The sequence below is a fragment of the Asparagus officinalis genome, chromosome 8, assembly GCF_001876935.1.
Source record: "Asparagus officinalis chromosome 8, Aspof.V1, whole genome shotgun sequence".
In the NCBI taxonomy this organism is placed as follows: domain Eukaryota; kingdom Viridiplantae; phylum Streptophyta; class Magnoliopsida; order Asparagales; family Asparagaceae; genus Asparagus; species Asparagus officinalis.
Genome location: NC_033801.1, coordinates 44,464,691 through 44,481,109, shown reverse-complemented (window position 1 = coordinate 44,481,109; position 16,419 = coordinate 44,464,691). Strand labels below are relative to the sequence as shown.

Sequence of the window (16,419 nt, the reverse complement as noted above, 5' to 3'; positions counted from 1 at the left end):
TTTGATGCTTGGTAGTGGGGTGGAGGAATCCTAATTACAGATGTGTGTGAGATTTGTTGGATGGAGAGTACATCCCCATGTGACGATTCTCTCTTTATACTCTTCAACCTTACATGTGGGGTTGAGATGCATCTATTTTATAACGAAGCATCTAGTTTGTGCTTGTTACCAAGCATATCCATTTCTTTCTCTTTTTGTATGTATGTATATATGGGTATATTTGGTACCAAGTATCAAGTTTGATGCTTGGTAGTGGGGTGGAGGAATCCTAATTACAGATGTGTGTGAGATTTGTTGGATGGAGAGTACATCCCCATGTGACGATTCTCTCTTTATACTCTTCAACCTTACATGTGGGGTTTAGATGCATCTATTTTATAACTAAGTATCAAGTTTGTGCTTGTTACCAAGCATATCCATTTCTTTCTCTTTTTGTATGTATGTATATATGGGTATATTTGGTACCAAGTATCAAGTTTGATGCTTGGTAGTGGGGTGGAGGAAAAGTGGATAGAAGTACTTGTCCATTAACTTTTTTATCTTTCAGATTTATTGCAAGATTTTTGTTGGCATATGATGCACATCAAAGCACAAATTTCAAAGATAATCTTGATGTGAATCACATGCCAACATGAATCTCAAACAAAATCTAATAGATAAAAAGGTTGGTGGACAGAACCCTCAATCAACTTAAGTTTATTCTAGTTTTACTTTTTCTCTTTCTATATGTGTGCGCGCGCACGCACATGTATCACCCGGTTCAATTTTTTATACTTGTACATTAGGAGTTTATAAAGTTTCTCAGATCATGATCAAGTGATTGGATTAAAGACTTCTTTGTTCTTGGGTGCACACTCATTCATATGTATTCTTCAACCTTTAAAAGTTGTCCATATTATTATAATACCAAAAAAACAAAAGTCAAGCGATTTAAATTTTTCTTAGTCGTGCATGAGGTGGATACAAAATGGATTGCTGGAACTAGCAACTTGATTAGATCTGCGGCTTAAAATATTTAAAATCCTAGAAAAATATGTATCAAAAATTTATAAAGTGTTTTAGATCATAGTCTGCATAGACTAAAAGTCTTTGTCAGAAATTCTAGGTCTAAGCAATATGTCCTTTTTGATATTCAATTTTTGGTACTTGATGTATAGGATAAAACCTTACTTTTTATTTTTTGTAGGGATAAATGATCTAGATCAAGTTAAGTGGGGGGAATTTTCCACTTAAATAATCTTAATGAATGTCTAAGACAAAAAGGAGATCCTTAATTATAACTATAGCCGAGTCTTTGATGTTTGTGATTTTCTTAGGCATAGAGAGGGGAGAGACTCTTCTTTTTCTGTGCACTTGTTTGATTTTGGATGATTACATAAGGTAATTTTTATTTAATTTTAACTAGTTAGAAAGAATAAATGTTTCTTTTTTTAAATATATATCAAGTGATAGTGATTGAGATTTAAAACCATAATAATATGAAAACTGTAATTGTAATGGGTAGTAGCTGGTGGTTTGCTAACATAGGGAAGTTACTTTAATTTCAAAGAACGGATAAGGATGATTACTTAAGATGGCGGTGATTATGGAGAAGTGGAACGAGTAATTCAGCAAGGGAGAAGGTTACTAAGAGAGCGAGTGGAAAAAGTTTTTATCAGTAATTCAGCAAGGGAGAAAGTTACTAAGAGAGCGAGTGGAAAAGGTTTTTATTAGGTCATATAAGCTTCGCCGTTTGTTAAATATTTATTTTAATTTCTATGGACGGATGGGTTGTTTGGAGGTGGGGGTGTAGGGGTGCAAATGATTTAGGTATGACATGAATATGACACTTTTCCACATTCGTATCCTCTTACCAATGACGGATACGGATATGCCTCGATAAGGAAAATTCATATCGATATTTTTTAAGGTCAGATATTGATACAGATATACATGCGGATATATAAGTAGATATGCATGCAGTTATTAACAGATATGAGAAAACTAGATAATATTGGAAAAAAAATAGTTCATTTGGATATATCCTATTGGATATTTCCTCGGATATGGATTTTTTTTTTGCATCCCTTATTTTTGTGCGTGCATGTTTCTTTTTTTTTTTTTTTTGGTGGGGGGGGGGGGGCTTTCCCATTTTCATTTTTATCAAGCTTTTAGCTTTTATAAACCTAATATGGCTTTGCTGTCACTATACATCTTCTTGCTGTAAGTATGATTAGGTAAATTATTGAATCATTTCACTAGACTTTATAGCTTTCTATTTGATTTGCACTAATGATTTTTTTTATTGAGCCTGTTCTGTCCGCACTTTTATTCTTTTATTCTCTAGTAGCGTAAAACTTACCAGATACTAGGGGCTGTTTGCTTTGTAGTAGGTGGTGTTTATAGCGACAGGTTATATCAATTGATGCATTTCTGGTGTTTTTATTTATGTAGCTCACCTTGTATTGTGCAAGTAGCATTGCGAGTGGTAACCAATGATGTTTAGGATCATGTTACAGTCATATTGGCAGCAACACAACTCTATGACTGTCATTTACTTACAGCTAAACAGATCTTTTACTGCTGTCCCATTTACAACTACACCAAGAAAGCAACTCCTACTGTCATCACCTTAACATAATCAACAAGGTGCATTTATGAGCACTTATCCACTAAGACCTTTCCTCTCTTGTAAATTCACATATTTGCTTCCTACTTTAATTACAATGTAGAAGAACAGAATTCGAACAATCAGTATGGTTACTTACCCACCCAATAAGCCCACGCCTTTCTTGCGAGTGCTCATAGTTCTTGTGTTTTCAAAGTAAAACACTCATTATTGCTTGAGTTCACAAATATATGAATTATTATGTATTTTATTCTCAAAGAAAAAAAACTCCCGGTTCTTTCTATCTTTGCATTTAGCAAGAATTGATTCCTTATTATTTTCGTAAACACATTGCTGCCCTGATTAGAGTAACAAAGTACTGTAAGCTCATTTCTACTTATTCACTTTGTAGGGTTGGTTATTTTCATATGACCCATTCTGGCAGCCACCAGAAATGAAGGTGATTCTTTTACATGTTTACTGAGAATTTTTTTCATAAGAAAATTCTACTGTGCATGCTTGAAGTTACTTTCTTTTCCATTTGACGTCTCAACTTCACATAATTATTTTCTAATTAATTTTTTAAACAAAAGACGAATATCCAAAAATCCACAATTATGGAAGAAGGCCAATAATCATGTCTTATGCGCTTCTTGCTTATCCTTCATGCTTCTCAAGTTGCAGTATGAATTCTACCTAGGTGTTAGATGTTTCTTAGTTTTGATAATAATTAAATGATCATTAGCAATTAAAATGATTTTTGACAGTAGTTTTAACACTGTGTTTAGAATGACATCAAACAGTTTACTTGACCAATGCTATAGGGTAAGGAATGAGGACATACTTAAGAAGTCAAGGTTGGACTTATCGAGGATGAAAACAACGTAGAATTGATTGAGATGGTCCAGGCATGCAAAATATAGACCGATAAGTTCGTTGATTAGGAGAAATGTTGAGGTTGTCATTAACAAAGGAGTATGGACAAGCTAGGGCAAATGGACATGAATGGAGATCATTGAAAAGGATATTGCACTTGTTAATTTAACTTAGAAGACGGAGCTTAATGGAAGAAAGTGTTCATATAGTCTAGCCTAAAATTTTTGAGCAAAAGCTTTATTGAGAAGCTTAATTGAAGAAAGTATTCATATAGTCTAGCCTAGAATTTTTGAGCAAAAGCTTTATTGTCGTTGTTGCTGTTGCTGCTGTTTTTGTAGTACAACGGTTTTGTGCAGGAATAAAATCTGTATCACCTTTCGTTCACTTTCTTCCCTAAAATATTATTAGATTCTTCTTCCAATACTCTATTATATTTTATTTGCAGGCACTACTGCATTCTGTGCCTATTGGTAGAATGGTTGTGCTAGATCTCTATGCAGAAGTAAAACCTGTATGGATTACTTCCCAGCAGTTCTATGGGATTCCATATATCTGGAAAGTTCTTGGATTCAAACAATGGAATTTATTTTTATTTACATGTGAATTTATATTGTCTAAAAGTTCCATTTTTCTCCCAGTTTAATTAACTACTTGACCAATACTTTTCAGGTGCATGTTACACAATTTTGCTGCGAATATTGAAATGTATGGAATACTAGATGCAGTTGCATCTGGGCCTATAGAAGCTCGAACAAGTGAAAATTCAACTATGGTTCGTGCAGCTAATGTTTATCATTTCAATCTCAGGAGTAATACTCCACCGCAGTTATCTTTTTTACTTCATAGTTATGTGAAGACTGAAGACCTTATGCATGCGTATACATGATTAACGTGTATTGGATTAATCTGCTGTCAGAAAGATGTAAAATCAAAATATAGATACAAGCTACGAAAAAAATCAAACTAGCCTTTGCGCTCATAACTTTAGTCATTTAATGATTAAGAAATGGATAGATCTCATGAAGTGAAAGAGAATTAAAATTACGTTTCACATGGTTTGGTGTTGAGGCCCCAGTGCGTTAAAGCCTTGGAATGTTCCTCAGAGTAACTCCTGTTCTGTGGAAAAAGAGAATGAAACTTACCAGGGTTGGACCTTGGTTAACAATGGGGCAAAGATTTAAGTTTCCTATGAATCTTGGTTTTCTTTTTCAAGTTCTTAGTAAAAGGACTACGATGTAGTTAAGGATGATGGTTCTTAGCTTTCATAGGTGGAGGCCAATAACCTTTCCCAGGTGGAGGCTTCCATTGGATCAAAAATTTATATGGAGAAGATTTTTAGCCTTCTCTTTCCTTGTGACATATGTTTATGCTTACCCTTGTCCTCATTACTCGATAGCATGTGCTTACAATTATCTGCACATGCAGAAGAATATTGTGCTAGTAGACAATGGAAACTCAGTAACATATCATTTGTATTATCGTGTGAAATCATGATGATAAAATATAATATGCATCTAGTTTTTACTTCTACCTAATAGTTATACTTGTATAAATAATTTTCCTGAGACGAGTAGAATGTGTTCTTTTATGGACACAACTATAAGCAGTTACATTCATGAAAAAATAGCATGGATAAGCAGTCTTTTGTGGTTTTCTTTCATTTGCTTCATGAGCTCATATTTTGATCTCCTTTCTTTGTTAAGGTCGGTGTTGGTATGTGCATGGAAGGCATCGAGCAAAATCCTGTTGTTTATGATCTTATGTCTGAGATGGCATTTCACCGCAAGAAAATAGATATGAAGGTAACACCTAGTTATAACCATTTTACTAATATCGTTGTCTGATAAATTCTTCTTGATTATTTTCGTTTCCTCTTTAAGACTCTAAGCACATAAATTCATCCTTTGAAATAGGAATTACTCCATTTTGTTAATCTATGACCCTACAATAGTCTGATGTGTCAATTCATCATGTTAGATGTACAGAGTAGAGAGTGGAGAGAAAGGTGTAAGAGGATTATACAATAGACTAAATATACATTAGCTACTTGGAGTATACATATACTTACTGGAAATGTAATGGAGTTATTGGTATCATGATTAGAAAAAAAATAATGTAGTTGGTTTACAGTAAACTAAATGAATAGGTTAAAAGATTGAGAGATTGAGAATGTGGCCCTAAACTTTTTTAGAAAAGAGAGGAACATCAAGGTTACAGATAACTCATTGAAAAGATAACATTGTATATGGAATCAGACTTTTGGATATGTTAAATTGGTTAATTAAGTATTGTGGTTAATTAAGCATTGGGTCAAGTATTGGGTTGTTGGTGTCATTCCATTAGCCATATCCATATTGTAAACCTATAATTATATTGGCTCTATAATCAATAATTTTGACTAGATATTTTTTTTTAACATGGTATCAGAGCTATTATTTTGTAAAAAACCCTAACCCCATCCTCAAAAAATAAAATAACACTGTTCATCGATGGTACTATTCATCTGCTAATAGAAATTCTTGTGAACTGTTTATCGTGAATAGTATCTCTTCACCATCATCCTCTCCGCTTGCCATCTCCAATCATCTTCCTCATCGTCTTCATCATTCTCTATCATCGCTGCTACCCTCTTGATCCATGTTGCTGCCCTCTACTGATGTTGTTGTCTGCTATCATTACCGCTAACTTAATCAGATTTGATCTGATTTCTTAATATGGTTAAAAAATTCATATCAGATCTGATGATAACTATTGGCTGTTGTTTTCTGTTTTTAGCTAATTTGGTACTTTTTTTGGCAAATTTCTGATATTTTAGCTTATTTCTAGCTAGATTTTGTCGCTGATTTCATTAGATCTGAGTTGTGGTTAATGATTACTCAATATTTGGCCGGCTGAGATGTCGGATATCGCGATCTCTTTGACCCCTTCTATTCCTTTTATTCTTATGGAGACATCCACTCCCAAAACTGTTTTAGGAACCACTGTGAAACTAAATGAATCTAATTATTTGTTATTGGCACAAGTATTTTGAATTTTTATAGGTGCTCAGAACAAATTGGTGCACATTCTGGAGAATCCACTTGCTACTATAGACTCTAAGTACAAGACCTGACTTTCTAGAGATTATTGTGATTTCATTTGGCTCCTCAATCGTATGGAAGAAAAGATCAGTAGTAGTATCATGTTATCTACTACCAAGAAAATATGGCACACTCTCGAGGTGATGTATGAAAATGAGAAGAATGTGTCCAGAGTTCATGAGATATACAAGTGATTGTTTTCCTTGCAGCAAGGGGATAAATCTGTATCGGAGTTCTATAGAGAGTTGAAAGGCTTAATGGATGAGTTGGAGATGTATCAGCATGTTGTTATTGATCCAACGACACTAAGTGAATATCGTCAGGATCTAGCAGTGTCGAGGTTTCTGTCTGGTTTGGATCTATCATTGACATCTCAGATGGGAGGGCACAATTTAGGAGGAGAGAGTTTTCCCTCATTAACATCTACCTTCTCCAAGCTCATGCGTGCATCAGCTGGAGCTGGTGCACCTTCTACACCATTTGTTAATCAGTCTGCCATGGTTGGATGTGGTAGAGGACGTAGTCGTGGCTGTGACCGTGATCTAGGGGGAGGTCGTGGTTCTTATAGTGGTAGGAAAAGTGGATTTGATAAACGACCACGCAAATGTACTCATTGTAGGAGGAATAACCACATAGCGGAGAAGTGCTGGCAGAAGTTTGGCAAGCATGAGTAGGCACAGTTAACTACTGGTGATTCTATCCCTCCCGTTGGTACAACTTTTCAGTAGCCTCTTTAGAAATCCCTACTGTACAGATGTCACATGCAAACTATAAGCGACTCATGTAGCTCCAGTCCAAGTCTACTCAAAGCAGTCATTCAGTGGCTCATGCATGCTCTTCAGGTATAATGTTTATATTGCCTTTTTAGACAGGCCCTGTATATTAGATTCAGGAGCTTCATCTCACATGACAGGTATAAAACAAAAATTTCATTCCTTCTTTTTCAGACAAATTTACTTCTGTTCATATTGCTAATGGTTTTTTACACCTGTACTTGGTGATAGGGTGGTTCAGGCTACTCCATCCTTGACTTAGACCAATGTGTTGTATGCTTCTAAATTTCCTAAATTTCCTATTAGACTCTTGTTTATTAGCCAATTCACAAAAAATAATAACTGTAAAATAACTTTTTTCCTTCACATTGTGTCTTTTAGGACTTGCAGATGGGATGAAGATTGGTTCAGATCGTGAGAGAGTAGGCATTTACTGGTGTTTCTGCTGGTGTATCTGATACCCCTCTACAATAACGCTTACGTCTAGGACATCCATTTCTTCAGAAGCTTCAGATGTTAGTTCCTATTGAGTCATCTTTTTCTTCTTTAGGATGTGATTCATGTGAGTTAGGAAAACATCGTCATGCTTCGTATCAGAGTCGAGTCAATAAACGTAGTAGTACTCCTTTTGAGTTGGTCCACTCTGATGTCTAGGGTCTGTGTCGTGTTCTTTGAGTGAAATAATTTAGGTATTATATTATATTTGTGGATGACTTCTTTCGTATAACATGACTCTACTTGATGAAAGAAGTCAGAATTTGCTAATGTAATTCAATTTTTGAATGAAATTAAAAATCAATTTCCTACTACTATTTGTGTGCTTCATACTAATAATGCATTAGAGTATATGAAAACTAACGTGTCTAGAATTTGTGCCACTAACAACATCCTTCACCAAACTTCATATTCTCATATTTCTCAACAAAATGGTGTTGCTAAACAAAAGCATACACACATATTAGATGTTGCTAGATCACTGATTGTTCATATGTATGTTCCAAAATATTTATGGTTTGATGTTGTTTTGTGTGCATGTTATGTGAGTAACAGGATGCCATCGTCTATAGTTGGTGGGAAAATCCCTTTCTCCTATCTTTATCCTAACAAGAGTGTGTTTTCAATTACCCTTAGAGTGTTTGGTTGCACTTGCTTTGTTTAGGATTTGAGTCCAGGTCTCGATGAACTATCTCCTAAATCTATTAAGTGTCTTTGTTGGGTATTCCAGAACTTAGAAGGGATATATTGTTACAATCTAGTGTTTAGGAAGTATTTTACATCGGTTGATGTCACCTTCTTTGAGTATCTTTTTTCTCATCAATTAGTACAGGTTCTCCGCTAGCTTCTGTTCCTTTGCCTCAACTAGTGGCAAGTTCTTGAGTAGAAGATAAACTTGCACTAAAGCCACTATAGGTGTATACTCGAAGCATTGTTTTAAATATCGACCGATAATCCGATATTATCGCCGAGTTATCGGATTTGGGAGCTTTCCGTTAGGATAAGTAGGATTTTTAATCGGTTATTGTTTTTTGAGGTTTATCGGTGATAAAGGTACTTATCGGCCAATAAGTAGGCTCTAAATATCAGCTTTATCGGCTGATAAGTAGGATTTGTGATCTTTTACTTTCTTTTGGATTTGTTCATTGAATGTTTACAAATTATGAACTATTTGTTGTTTTTAGAACTTGGTTGATTGGTGATTAGCTTATGTTTGTTTATGGATATTGATAATGGCTCATAACTACTAAATATCAACTTAGTAAGTTAGTTTATAAATCTCATGATTAAACAATAATTATGTAGATGCGTAGATGATTCTTCATTCTTGATGTTATCTTATTATTTGCTTGTTTATTATTTCATTTTGACTAACATTATATTTTTTTTCAAGCTTATCTTTATTTATTATTTGCTAGTATATTACTCCGGTAAATACTACTTATCCCCGATATATCCCCGATTTCCGCTATCCGATAAGGATTTTGACCGTCCGATAAATCCTCGATAACCGACATTTAAATCCTTGACTCGAAGGCAGAAAGCATATGCCTCTCCCTCATGCTCGGCTGAGCTATAGTCTACAGATGCAAGTCCTACCTATAAGCAATTTTTTTACTCTCTCTGATTGTGATCTTCCTATACCGCTTAGAGAAGGTAAACAATCTACTATAGCTCATTCCATCTCCAATTGTATCTCTTATGATCGTCTTATCCTATCCTTTCCCTAGTTTGCATTGTTTCTGTCTTCTGAATCCATACCTTGGTCTTATGAAGAGGCAATGTTAGTTCATACCTAGAAGCAGGCTATGAATGAGATGGATGCCCTTGTCTCTTGGGGAACTTGGGATTTGGTTCTTACTCCTAGGGGGTAGATGTTATTGGTTATCAATGGGTGTATACTTTGAAGTCTTGGCCAGATGGCTCTGTGGATAAAAAAGCTTGATTGGTTGCTAAAGGGTGGATAAAAAAGCTTGATTGGTTGCTAAAGGCTAAACTCAGACGTATGGAGTTGACTATTTTGAGACCTCCCCTATTACTCGTTTGAATTCTAGCAGGATATTATTCTCTATTGCTGTTAATATTGAGTGGTCAATGTTCCAACTTGACATGAAGAATGCATTCTTATATAGTAATTCGCAGGAGGGGGTTTATATGGAGTAACCTCCAGGATATGTTGCTCAAGGGGTATATTGTATGTAGGTTTAAGAATGCAATTTATAGCCTTAAACAAAGTCCAAAGGCATGGTTTGATAAGTTCAGCAAAGTGGTTTGTAGTGTTGGATTTCAGAAATGTTACTCAAATCATTCTGTATTTATTCGTCGTGCTGCATCTGGGCTAGTTGTTTTGGCTGTATATGTTAATGACATATTACTGGCTAGGAGTGATAAAGTTGGTTTGTTGGTTTGGCACAGACAAGGAATATTTGAGAAAACATTTTGTGACTAAGGGTATGGGCAATCTGAGATACTTCCTAGGGATTGAAGTGGCCTACCAAAAATATAGCTTGCTTTTTTCCTAAAGAAAATATGTCTTGGATCTTCTAGAGGAGACTGGTCTTTTGGGGTGCAAGCCTGCAAATACCCTAATGGAAGCAAATGAGAATTTCTAGTCTGAGGACAATAAACTTTTTGATGACTCTAAACAGTATAGGAGGCCTATTGGAAAGCTAATATACCTTACAGTCACTAAACCCGACATATTCTATGTCGTTGGGTTTCTCAGTCGATTCATGCACAAACCTAGATAGGTTCATCGGGGATCTGCTTTGAGGGTTCTTGCCTATGTGAAAAGCTCTCCTATTATAGGCTTATTGTACAAGAAGTGTGGAAATGTACATATCTCTGCCTATTCTGACTCGGGCTATGCAGAAGATAAAGGAGATACAAAGTCTACTACTAGGTATTGCACATTTGTTAGAGGCAATCTAGTGACTTGGAGAAACAAGAAATATGATGTGGTTTCTTGATTTGGTGCAGAATCTGAGTATAGGACGATAGTGTATATAGCTTATGAGATGATGTGGCTGAGGAATTTAATGTTAGAACTTGATTGTCCAGTCTGGACCTATGCCTATGCCTTATGATAATCAATCTACCATTTACATTTTCAAGAATCCTGTTTTCATGAAAAGATAAAGCATATTTAGTTGATTGCCATTTTGTTGGGGGATACAATGATGAAAAACTTGATTCACACTCCATTCACTCATTCTTCAGAATAGTTGGCGGAATTCTCATGAAGACGGCTTCACCTCAAGTGTTTTCTACTTTGTGTAACAAGCTGGGCATGGTTGATATCTATGCACCAGCTTGAGGGGGTGTTAAATTGGTTAGTTAAGTATTGGATCAAGTATTGTGTTTACTGGGTGTCATTCCATTATTCGTATCCATATTGTAACCCTATAATTGTATTGGTTCTCTAATCAATAATTTTGACTGGGTCTTGTTCTTTAATAGGATAGAAAGATGTTAAGAATATAAAACTTTAACCCTCGACTCTCACCATAAATTTGGTGTTTTTTATGTTAGTGTTAGGGGCCTTTGATGTGGTATTAGAGCAACCTATTTTCAAATCTTACTTGGTTATGAGTTTCTAAAGCGGATTAAAAAAAGATACTGTTTTGTGAGTCTAGGTTTCAACTTATAAAAGAGCTCTCATATTGTGGGCGCATGCAAGAGTATAAAATTTCAACATTCAACCCTCACCACAACTTCGGAATTTTGTAGTGAAAGGGACCTTTGACAAATAATATTCATAGATTCTATTAGACTTGGAGCATGTTTAGCAACTTTGGCTTATAATCCATTTGGCTTATTATCCGCAAATAACTCATAAGTCAAGTGATTATAATCCAAAGTGTTTGATAAAATTAGTGGATTATAATCCATTTCTTTCCAATGGTAGAGTGACTATCAAATGAGTGACTTATAATCTATTATTGTTCACAAAATGACCAAAAAGGAGTTGGAGATAGCGAAAGAAGGCTTTGAAATTTTCTTAATGCTAAGAGGTAACATGGACTTGGTCAAAGTCAAACTATGCAGCTTATTGTGGTACCCACCAAAAAATAAGCTGACCAGTTGCCAAAAATGCTTTCAGATATATTTGTAAAATCCATATATTTAGTGTTGTTGGGTAAGAGGAAATGTCAAACATGGGGATGTATATCAAATTGGCCAAAAATAATGAAGTGTCATATGATCATGTGCTAACCAAGTTGGCTGTTAGAGTAATGTGGATATATGACTCTTGCAATACTAAGACAACACTTCAGAGGCATTGTCAAGAGTCTTTGCAGTAGTCCTTGCACTTTTTACTCTGCCCTTTCTTTTTCATGCTCTTTCACTCTAGATAGGAGAATAGTATTGAAAAAAATAATAATCTGTTGGATGCTTTGTCAAACTCCTGGTATTTTTGCTTGAAGTAATGGAAATGAATTCCTTTTAGCCTTCGCATTTTGTAGATGCCTGCAACAGTCTATTTAAGCAGCTGATATTTTTTTGATAATGAGTAATTTTGTTTTAAGTTGGTGCTACTAGATTATTTCCTGCAAATGTTCACTATTTTTGAATCATTTTGTTTTTTCTATCAGGCATGGATAGATTTATACCCAAGGAGGAGATATGGGAAGAATGTTCCAGCAATACAAGATGCCTGGAAAATATTACATCACACTCTATATAACTGCACAGATGGTGCTAATGTAAGTTATTCACTGGGACTAACGGTAGATGCTTTTACGATACTGTTAACATATGACATTTATCCATTTATCCATAAAAGCAAGCTTTGCTTTCCAGAATATTTGGGTATCTTTAATTGTGTTTGTGCACTTGTATTTATCCATAAAAGCAAGCTTTGCTTTCCAGAATATTTGGGTATCTTTAATTGTGTTTGTGCACTTGTATATGTACACATTACATATGAAGGAATAGCCAGAATATTTGGGTATCTTTAATTGTGTTTGTGCACTTGTATATGTACACATTACATATGAAGGAATAGCAGAGATCCAACTACCATGTTTCATTTAGGCATACTTTTCTATTAAAGATTAATTATGTGTCCAGTTGAACTGGTGAATATTGTTTGCCTCAGTGTTGTTTTACACGAATTCATTACGCATTCACTTGGCGGCACATAATGCATAATCAGTTACAGGTGCATTATCAAATTATTCAGAAATGTTTTAAGTGTGTATGCCTGTATGCGTGCGTGCTTGTGTATGTGTGTATGTACGTGCATGTGTGTTTGTATGTGTGTGTATGTGTGTACACATAATTGCGTAATTCCCTTGACCCCCCTCTAACTGTTGTACAGTTCCTAGAAACCGATTTCCTGGTACATTTATGATTCCCTCCAATACACGAACTAGTTCCCCAAAATTGACGCACCGCTTTCAAGTATGTTGGAAGCAAAGTCTCTTTACGTGCACAAGAACAAGGATTTTTTTATATGTTTCAACAAAAGTATTGGAGTACTCTTTAGTAGGTGGAAGCTATCCAAAGTTAATAATTGACCTTAGATCACTGTCGTTTTTATCTGAAATACATCTTGAGACAAAACAACAAATTAATAATAGAATATATGAGTCAATGTCTTCACTGTAACTAAATATTGAAATGCATAATTAGCTTTGCAGTTTCTAATTGTCTACTTTGCGATTTGAAAAAGTGGTAAGCACACCCAAACAAAATTTACATCGTACTATGTATCAAATTTCATGCTGAAGCAAGCTACCCCTCTTGAATCCAAATTTTCTATGTGGTGAATTGCATATTCGAGTTCGTACCACAACCCACTACATACCCCGAACTGTGTAACTATGTGTGTATATGTATTTATGCTTGCGTCTGTATGTAAATTTTTCAATGTGTGCACTGTGCGTGCATATGTGGGTGGGTGCTGCGTGCATATGCATGTCCGCGTATGTGTATTTATGTTTGGACAGATGGATGAATGAATAGATGCATGCATGCATACATTCTGTAGTTATCCTGAACCGTAACCTTAACATATGCGCCTTTATCCTGCTGCTTCTTGTTTATAACGTGGTAGAATGATGCACATTTGGGGCATGCATTGCACGGTTGGATCAATACACATTTACATCTTTAGAAGCTACATTTAACATGAGATAGATGAGTCGTATATGGCATCTAGCTCTGAATTTTTCCTTTGTAGTTTTATTGTTCATCGTAATCATGCCTGATTTGCAAGTTTCAGCAAAAGAAATCTTCATCAGAATGAACTCAAGTCTAGATAACACTCTTAATTGCCTCAACTTTGCTGCAGGAATAAGACACTATTTAGAATTTTCTTCTCTCTTCTTACCTTTTTTCTTAGTTTGGAGTAGACTGTTAAATGTGTATCATTTTCATATTGCTCTTTGATGCACCTGCTTCTGAGCAATCTCCTAGTGGCATACTGCTCAACCGTTACTGAAAGAATTGCCAACTAAACTGGCAGGGCGTGCAGTGTGTGGTCCGGTTGGATCCGAACCAGGGACGACGGGTCGAGCCGCCACTGACCAGATAAAACCCCGGCCTCCACCCCACCCGAGAGCGTGGACAGCAGGTGAATTACTCGCGGGGATTCGAACACACGGTCATCAGGGAACGAAGTCCTAGGCGGCGAATCCCACCCCATGGTACTGATGACCGAATGTCCCCAGTCTATGTATTAAATGAAAGTTCTTCAATAGCGTGCAATAATTCAGACCCCTTAAAAGCTCAGAAGAGAAAAACCTTATTTCCTTTTGCACAAAAGTAAAGCTTGATTTGGATTATTTATTCTGCTGATATCTTAGGATCTCTATCCCTAGATATAATTTAGGTTTAATATTATGTGCCTGTCACATACAGGGTAGCAAGTGTAAGGAGCTTTCTAGAACTTTGACTGCCTACCTAGTAAAGGTATGCTGTAATCTATGTCGGTGTTTCCTTTTATTTGAAACTATGAGCTCTTTAGAAGATGTTACACTTCCTCTTGTCCTAAATAAGGAAAAGGAAAGTGAATCACTCCAACATTAGATGTACCTATCCAAGAAGCCCTAAAGATTTACAACATCTTGTTTCCATCTTTGGCAAGTTTTTTATCCTTTCAATCCATCTGCCATTTATTTTGTTGTGTCGCTTATACGCATGTAAGTTAGGTATCTTTTTTTAGAATTATGTTAATTATTTGACTTTTTGTGATAATTCTTTTAGTAGACAATGCTAGAGATTCCTATTAGTATTCTGTAACACTGACTATATTAACAGCATTACCATGCACTCATAATCCAATGATATAATTAATCATTTAACTGTTTTTCCCACCATCTGGTAACAGGATAAAAACCGTGATGTGATTGTAGCATTCCCCGATGTTGATCCATCCATCATTTTGATACCCAAGGCATATAACTCTGCAGCTCTACATCATTTCAGCAGACAGTTATCTGAAAGGGCACAGTCAATAGGAGCTCCAAATTCATTTGATAAGCCACATTTGTGGTATTCAACCAGTGACGTGTTATATGCGTTGGAACTTTTCCTAGAAAATGGGGATGAAATTTCAGATAGTAACACTTTCAGGTGAGTTTTACTCCAGACTCATTTCAAGTATAATAAAATTCTATATGCAGTTAGCATAGTCTTCGTGTTACTTATGCTTGGTAATCACTCCTGCAAGTCATTTCCATTAAATAGATAGTATGTTAGCCTGATAACACACCTAAAGAATGAGTGAAGTCCAAGGGCTAAGCAATCAGTCTGTTACTGATATAACTTATGTTCAACTAATTAAGATATAAGTTCTCTAGGAGCAAAAGATATTTAATTTTTGAGAACATAGATTTTCTAGTTACAATGCCAAATTGAGAGCTGATATGCATAGAACTAATATTGGCTATGTCAGGTATGATCTTGTGGACCTCACTAGACAGGCTCTAGCTAAGTATGCAAACCAAATTTTCTTGACGGTCATTGAAGCTTATCAAACTAAAGATGTTGAAAAGGCTGGCATCTACAGCAAGCTGTTTCTTGATTTTGTCGAAGATCTCGACATTCTTCTGTCCTGCCATGATGGGTTCCTACTTGGATCCTGGTTAGAAAGTGCTAAGAACCTCGCAGAAGATTTAGAACAAGAGAAACAGGTAATATCCCTTTACATTACTTTAGCTGTCTCTCTCTTAAATCAATGTAGCATCAAATAATTATTGGTAATGCAATTTGTTGATTCACGTTTCTGCAGTATGAGTGGAATGCAAGAACACAAATAACGATGTGGTTTGACAATACAGAGACAGAAGCTAGCCTGCTTCGTGATTACGGTATATTTATTGCGTCCTAATTGTTTCTTATACCAGCTGTAGACATGCTTCCTTTAATTGGCATAAATTTCACAAAAATCCCCCTTGAACCTTGGGGCACTCCCCACAAAACCCTCCTGAACTTCATTTTTTCCACAAAACCCACAAAACTTCAAAAGTTCACAAATAATCCCCAGAACTTTGAAATTTTCCTGCATAACAGCCCAAAAAGCAAGGGGAAAGAAGAAGATGAGCCCTAGATAAAATAAGGAAAGAACAGAATTGGGCAGACAAAAAGGTCCTCCAATTTG

General features: G+C 35.7%; 1 protein-coding gene across 4 annotated transcripts in view; it reads left to right on the top strand.

The window, feature by feature from the left end:
- The window catches only part of LOC109851491 (alpha-N-acetylglucosaminidase-like), a 37,641-nt gene that overhangs the window by 20,236 nt on the left and 986 nt on the right, over positions 1–16,419 (top strand). For all 4 annotated transcript variants that reach the window (XM_020421651.1, XM_020421650.1, XM_020421652.1 and 1 more), the window contains 8 exons: positions 3,000–3,047; positions 3,909–4,018; positions 4,133–4,235; positions 5,167–5,265; positions 12,407–12,517; positions 15,148–15,392; positions 15,715–15,952; positions 16,051–16,129. In XM_020421651.1, coding sequence (XP_020277240.1) covers positions 3,000–3,047; positions 3,909–4,018; positions 4,133–4,235; positions 5,167–5,265; positions 12,407–12,517; positions 15,148–15,392; positions 15,715–15,952; positions 16,051–16,129 — 1,033 coding nt within the window. The remainder of the gene's footprint in view (positions 1–2,999; positions 3,048–3,908; positions 4,019–4,132; positions 4,236–5,166; positions 5,266–12,406; positions 12,518–15,147; positions 15,393–15,714; positions 15,953–16,050; positions 16,130–16,419) is intronic.